Raw genomic sequence first — 8,027 nt, forward strand, 5'->3', positions numbered from 1 at the left:
ATGTTTCGTATAAACAAATGTTGTTCCAATGAAACAAATATCAGTCAAATAAATATAGGAATTCTAAATCTAAAAAAACCTTTTTCTCTATATTATAGTTAAATAGAACGTATTATTTTTTTTGTTAACGACAGTCGCTCAACTATCTATCGTTTCAACGATTTATCATAACGTCCCAAACACGCTTGTCTAAATTACTGAATTTCTTCTTTTTTTCAAAGCTATATCGTCCCAGGCGTTTCAGCGCCTTGGGATTTCAATCCTATAGATAAACGCGTTATTTATTGTATTTTTTTATCTTTTGTTTTGTAGATAAGACTATTGGCTATTTGAGGAATTCTATGATTGCTTCGAAGCATTCCTTAAGATGGACTGCACCCTTTTTCTGTCGAAAAAAAAATACTGATCGTATTCAAGTCTTAAGGCCTGGGGTTTATAAGACCTTTGATCTTAATCTTAAAATCCTTAGATGTCAACCAATAATAGAGCTGCTGTCCCAGCCAAAATTTGTATTCTCATTGGTTGAATTTTAGGTTTTTTTTTAAGATTAAAGATCGAAACATGAAAATCAGGCCTTAAGTGTAAAAGTAAACGAAAGGGAAAGAGATCGATGGTGTCTTACCTCCTGCATAATTCCGCCGCCTTTTCCCAGGAATGCCTGATGTTGAAGAACTTATAACAGTGTATGCCCCGCAGCTCCCATCCTGCGCAGAAGAGAACACCGAACATTAAACTGTCTGCCTTAGACGCGGAGATTGTCTGGAGCGCAAAGTTGTAATAACGCGTCGCGAGCACGCAATATCGCTAAGGGGATTGGAACACACCATGTTGTTACATCGATTATAATTGATTAGAATCTCTAGAAATTTATAAGGCCTTTGCGATACGCTTATTAATTTTTATATACGCTTTATGTACGCAATTTATCGTACAAGTCGTGAAATTTTTGCGTGGAAAGTATAGAAAATGCCGGTGATCTTGCAGGAAGACTTATTTTCAGGGGTCAGTCGTATTTTAAATAACAAAAGTGAAAGAGTTATTTAGTATTTATTATTTTAAATAGCTTCTTTTGATCTATTTTATATTTAATATTTTAAATATGTTTTTGGAATCTATTTTATATTTTTCATTTTAAATAAATCGTGTTTCTGGAATCTATTTTATATTTGTTATTTTAAATAGGTTATATCAGTTATTTTACCGACTTCTGCTTATCAGGGATCGGTCGTATTTAAAAAAACATTATTTAAAATATGTATTTTTTAAATTAAAAAAAGTAAAAGAATTATTTAGTATTTATTATTCTAAATAATTTCTTTTGATCTATTTTTTATTTAATATTTTAAACATGTCTTTGGAATCTATTTTATATTTTTCATTTTAAATAAGTCGTATCAATTTTTTAAAGGCTCTTGCGATATTTTATTTTAAATAAGTTTCTGGAATCTATTTTATATTTGTTATTTTAAATAAGTTGTATCAATTATTTTACCGACTCCTACTTATTTTCAAAGGCCGTGGCGAGCGCTTCCGTGTGCAACCGGATACTTTAACCATCTTCTGCCGGGCGAGCGTATACAGAAGACGACAGGAAAGGCGGTTAATCGGTGACCCGACGGCACTGACAGCGCACGGACACAACGGCCTCGATTGTTTTTAGTGCAAACGGTGTGCCTTAAGGGGTTGATAGCAAGTCGAGCGGAATCGTCGTGAAAATAATGAAACTCATCCCGGGCAGAACAAAAAGTCACGATGACATCAAACGATGGCAATCCGAAGTGATTTTATTAAAAGTCACTTTCCGATCAGTCACATTGACTCTTTGTAACGTCACTTTGACCTGTTATCGCGACCTATTGTTCTGCTCGAGATGAGACGGCAGTTCAACGAGACAGATTGTTTTATTGATTTACCTGTAAGGTAAGAGAGGACTTGTGATGTGGATCGGCCACTAGTTTCGGATAATTTATTATATTTAAATAGTTATTGTATTTTTTTTATTGAATGCGCATGTTACAAGATTCTTTAGTATTTGTATTATCCTCATCAATTGTTTTTTTGTTTATTAGTGCGACACTACACATTTTATTAATATCATTAAGTAATAAAACGTGAAACGTCAACAGTTTAAGTCTGTCTTTAAAAATTCATTTAAAGTTTAATAAGAATTGCCTTACGACTTAGTTATTGTATTTTTTTTATCAAACGCGCATATCACAAGATTCTTTAATATTTATATTAGCCTTATAAATTGTGTTTTTTTTATTATTAGCGATAACGCTACACATTTTATTGATATCATTAAGTAATAAAACGTCATCAATTTAGATAAGATTAAGTAAAAAAATGTCATCAATTTAGATGTATCTTTAAAAATTCATTTAAAGTTTAATGTAAAAATATGCCTTATGCTTTTATAAGAGATATAGTAAACAGCATTAGATTTCATTAAAAAAATTAACATTATGCTCAGTTAAAATTAAATATATTTCGCGAGTTATTCTAATTCGCAACTGAACTCAAAGGTTTAATTGTAGATAATTTTCATTACTTTCATTCAATTAAAATTAAAAGTATAAAAATACTAAAGTTGAATAAAATATATAAAATATTCTTTGTTATTAATTGAAACTATTAAATATGTTATTAATTATTTGTCATCTTTCTGGATAAAAATATGAATTATTATCCTTAAAGTAAAAAAATTGGTGCCCTTACGCGTTTATTCAATCATCTCAATATTCAATTTCTGTCATATCCGATCACCGATATCAATTTTCTTAAATGGCGTTAGATTTCACAGAAAAAAATCAATATCATGCTTATTTAAAATTAAATAATTTATTAATATATTTCGCGAGTTACTCTAATCCGTAACATAGACTCAGAGATTATGGATAATTTTCACTATTTCAATGCAATTTTACATTCAATTAAAATTAAAAGTATAAAAATAGTATAACTGAAATTGAATAAAATCATACATAAAATATTCTTTGCTATTAATTGAAACTATTAAATATGTTATTAATTATTTGATTATTTCTGTATTAAAATACAAATTTTTATTTTTAGAGTAAAAGAATTAGTGCCCTTACGCGTTTAGTTCAATCACCTCAATATTCTACACGGTTCAATTTCTGTCAAATCCGATCGCCGATATCAATTTTCTTTTGACGGCAGCCCCGATGATTATCATATAGTATCTTCGTTTTACACGGCGCGCAGTGCAATTTACATTTATTTGATTCACAAGATTTTCTCAAATCTGATTAGTCGCGGGGAAGTAATTCGACGCGCTTGCTCGCTCGACTGAGAAATTGCATCGAAATAATTTTCTGCACTGATCGACAATCGGGGATGTATTACGCGAGCGCGTAAGGAGCTTGTAACCAGATTGCTCCCGGCGGGGGCTTTTATTTTCACGGCGTGTCGTACATCGTCCGTTGGATCGCGCCCGTCGTTGATTTCCGCGAACGCGATTCGTGTCAGTGGTTCGATCGAAGTAAAACCATCATCTCTCTTCTGTCCCGGTCGGAATCTTGTATAACAAGCGCGCGATATTGCATTTCGCGCGGAATCCCTGACCGAGAGACCATGTAAATGAGACGGTATAATTAAAGTTTCGATCCCCCTCCCGCGCGAAAAAGTGTAGCCTTTCGTGCAGTTATCACGTTGGGGGAACAATGGCGAGCGCGTAACAGGCGTGTGTTTCATTGTTGTTCGGGAAATAACGATGTTATCGCGGGCGGAGGCTGACTAATATTCTCTAAGCTTTATAAATAGATACCTATACTCTCACCGGCTTTAAATGGACAATTCGAAAAGGAATCGTATCCTCTAATCATTCGATTCACGGGACCGCTCGCTGTGCGATTTCTACTTGTTATCGAACGGTGCCAATGTTCGATCGAGGTAAATTATTCTGTCGATCATTCCCCCGTCAATTTATATATCCACTCGATGTCACCGTCGCAAACCTGAATGCACGAGCGGCAGCGCGCTTCCGTAAGCCGGGATACTTTCCAGTCGAGAGAAAATTTTTTGCAACAACTTCTAAACAATTAGGGATCAAGTCGTTTTCATAAATCAAAGTTCATAAACTCTACCGTTTCATTTCTCCTTTATTTTTGACGTGGATATTGAAAGGTAAATGTACATACCAGTGACTGAACATGTATCTACATCTGAACACGTGCACAAAAATTATTAACAATAAAAAAAATGTAATGAAATTAGGCCACACTATCGAGCACTTTATAACCAGGCAGCGTTTATTGATCTTGTAATATAAAATTTAAGAAGCATTTACATATTGCGACTTAACTTAGTCTTCTTCGGCCGCAAAACGATTAATAAAAGGAAACGCAAGTCACATGTTCGATATCGCAATAAAAATTAATAAATATAATAATATAAATACAAAGGAAGCCAGAATTATATATTACATAGCAAGTCACATATTCGGTATCGCAATAAAAATTAATAAATATAATAATATAAAAAGGAGCTGGCATCTCACGTGGTTAAAGTTAAAACCAATAAATTAATAAAGCATATAAAATTATAGTCAAAACAGTCAAAAAGTACTTGAGGAGTCGGTACCATCATAGTGGTGTTCAATAATTCCGATTGCGGTCTCCTTGTCCAATATTATAAAATGTCCCAGCAGAGTGAAAATTTTTTATTGTCATTACAAGGACGAGTTTGATTTTTACATTGTTAAAATTTATTAATGTTTGAGATTAATAATTAATCTCAAATGCATTTTTTATTATACAATATCAAAATTTAATTGTAAAAATATTTAAAAATTACCGTTAAATTATAATATTATGAAAAACGCATTTAAAAATAGTTTTTGCGTATAGTTGATGTTCCGATATATATACATGTTCAGTCATCACTGGTTACGTTTACCTTACGATCAGCGGGTATTTTATTTTTTTCCCGCCGCTGCTCGCCGACTGGATGAAAGACGAAGGACCCTACGCGGAACGCAATTAAAGATGTTTTGCATTTCGCGTTTGGAGCGCACGCAAGTTGCGTGCGCGCGCGCGCGCGGAGGAGAAACGCGCGCGATGAGGCGCGCAGCATCACTCTCCGTCATGTTGCCCGATGCAGCCGGGCGCGCTGGGATTTGCTTGGGAGAGACTCTCGATATGACGACCTTCCTTTCTTTCAAAAGGTCAAACGGCCATGCACGCACACGGTACTCTCGAGCCGAGAGTCCATTAGCATTTCTCGTCTCGAGGAACGTGTGTGAAATATTATTTTCTCTCTCTCAGGCGCGGATGACGAGAGACGCGCGTATGATATTTCAACTGACCGATCGTGTAATATTGATGACACGTCGCGGTCGATTTCGAAAAATGGAGGAAACCTCTTGCGACGTTTCCCTATTACAAAATGCGTATATTATGAAATACGATGGGCTTGTGAAAACCAAAAAAATCTCTGTGCCAAGGAGCTTTTTTTCTATTTTAAGGAGGTTCCGCAGCGTTTGACGAAATATAAGCCAAGTCCATAATACATTCATAATATGAAAGTTAATTATATTCACAATATCCAGAAAAAAATTTCATTGATTTTTACCGTACTGTTTTGAAGATATTTAATTCTAAACGTAAAACATTTTCCATCACAAGTATATGCATTAACCTTATTTCGTAGGTATTTTCTGTTAATTTGAAATATTTGCGTATAAGACGAAAATTTAAAAATTGTTATACTTACAATGTAAACGTTTAAGTTTGTTTTGGTAAAGTTTCATCTGAATTGACCGCACAGTTTGAGAGAAATTTGTATTTGTTGATAGCGAAAAACAAAAATATTTGTCATATAGACATTTTGCAAAATTTAACACAAACTATAAAATAATATATATTTGATGCAATAAGTAAAAATGCGACAAATTTATGATAAAAAAAGTAGATTTATACAATTTTTTTTAGATTATATTTTATTTATCATTTTTTAAGATAGTAAATAAATGTCATATTCGTAGTTCATTTCCTGCTATTGGTACTTAGATCAAATGAGAGTTTTATAACTTTTATTTTGTCATTATAAAAATACTTACTAACATATAAAATTAATAATAATTATGTATAATGACATTAGTGAAATAGATATTGTTGATAATGTTTTAATATTATTATTTTAATCGTTTTACACAATTTTAAAGATATAAACTGTGTATTGACTAGAGAGTAGCGTTGGAACCTCCTTAAAAGGTAAAATCGATAAGAGAACTAAAATTGACTCTCAACGATTTTGCAACAAAATCGCGACTTTGAAATTCATCAGTGGCTGACATTAGTGAAATAGATATTGTTGATAATGTTTTAATATTATTATTTTAATCGTTTTACACAATTTTAAAAATATAAACTGTGTATTGACTAGAGAGTAGCGTTGGAACCTCTTTAAAAGATAAAATCGATAAGAGAACTAAAATTGACTCTTAAAACGATTTTGCAACAAAATCGCTACTTTGAAATTCATCAGATGGCATACAGATGCGAAAGAAACTGGAACACGACAGACTCGGGTTAACAGTCGGAAAAGCAATCGCTCGCTGACGAGATAGCGAATGGATGATATAATCCATCGACTCGCCAGTTGGCGTACGCGAGTACGCGGAAAGGCAGAGAGTCTCTACCTTCGTTTCCCCCGTTCTTTTTTTTTTCCGGCAAAAGCCTTCTCGCCGAGGCACACGTACGTAACATCCATGCACGCGCGTATGGAGCACGATGGATGATCGCGTAAGAACAGATGAGCGAGCAAGTTGCCGGATGTTCTACTTTTTGGAATCCCGTTCGACGGTGCACCGCCGCCGCGCGCGGTCGAGTTTCCTCTCCGAGAGAGGTGCATAACCGTGAGGCGAAAAACGCGCGCGGAGGAGCCGAACCGTATATTTTTAGGGCCGCTACGCGTGTACATATAGGTACGCGGACGCGCGCGACGGGACGAGGTGGGCGATGATTCGATGATACCGGGGTGGACGAGAGACGGGGGCGGAGGGGAGAAGATGAAATGCGGTGGGATTCACGGTTTAGGAATGCCGTCCCATCCTTTCTTCTTCGTCTCTACCTTCTGGATATCTACCTGGATACGTTTCATAAGTCGTTTCTATAAACGTCGAGTGAAAATTTCGGCCCCCAAATAGGGCTCGACCCGCAGAACGTATATTATATAGGTTTTTCAAAACAATGAAAATATTTTTGGAATAAAAGTCAATAGTTACAGATTTTTCTGTATTGTTCAAGTTATAAAATAATTACCGCTCGTATAAAACAATAAAATAGAAAAGAGTTAGGCCAATAAAACCGTAAACGAGCAAAACTTTTTTGGTTGATTAATTAATACAAAAACTGATAATTTAATAATTAATAAATTGAAACCATCAATTTTTTAATTATTAAATTGTCAGTTTTTGTATTAATTAATCAATCAAAAAAGTTTTGCTTGTTTTAATGACCTAACTCTTTTCTATTTTATTGTTTCTGTATTATGTTTAAACATAAAAATTGGTGACAATTTAGAACATAGATAAGAGAAATTTTTTTCAATAAGAAGTAAACAAATATATGATGTTACAACACGATGCATTAAAAAATAATTTATTTCTTTTGTATAACATTTCAAGTATTTAAGATGATTTATGCCACAAGTTTCATTGTAATGCGGAGATTAATTCTTCTGTAAATAAAGTTAATACTAATTAAGCGATGGAAGTAGAAGCGTATTAAAAAATATATTTTCAAAAATTTAATTAACCGATGTAAACACAACTGAAACCGTAAAACTTTTACTTACATTTTTTAATATCTTTGACATACATTCACTTGGAAAGAAAAGCTGATTATTTTCAAGGGAGGGTTTCATTCTCTTAACGTACCTACTTATTAAAAAATTCGTATCTCTTATTTCGTCCTTTTTGTCTTGTATCTGTAAAGTTCTCAGAGAGAATATTTTTTCATTGTTTTAACAAATCTAAATATATCCGTATAAAGATCTTTAAG

The 8,027-nt window shown here is 33.6% G+C and overlaps 1 protein-coding gene across 1 annotated transcript in view; it reads right to left on the reverse strand.

The window, feature by feature from the left end:
• LOC105458666 (sushi, von Willebrand factor type A, EGF and pentraxin domain-containing protein 1) overlaps positions 1-8,027 on the reverse strand; it is a 73,992-nt gene that overhangs the window by 36,043 nt on the left and 29,922 nt on the right. Inside the window, exon 4 of the mRNA XM_011704152.1 lies at positions 623-704. Coding sequence (XP_011702454.1) covers positions 623-704 — 82 coding nt within the window. The remainder of the gene's footprint in view (positions 1-622; positions 705-8,027) is intronic.

Source organism: Wasmannia auropunctata, unplaced genomic scaffold (genome assembly GCF_000956235.1).
Source record: "Wasmannia auropunctata unplaced genomic scaffold, wasmannia.A_1.0 LD334459.1, whole genome shotgun sequence".
Taxonomy (NCBI): domain Eukaryota; kingdom Metazoa; phylum Arthropoda; class Insecta; order Hymenoptera; family Formicidae; genus Wasmannia; species Wasmannia auropunctata.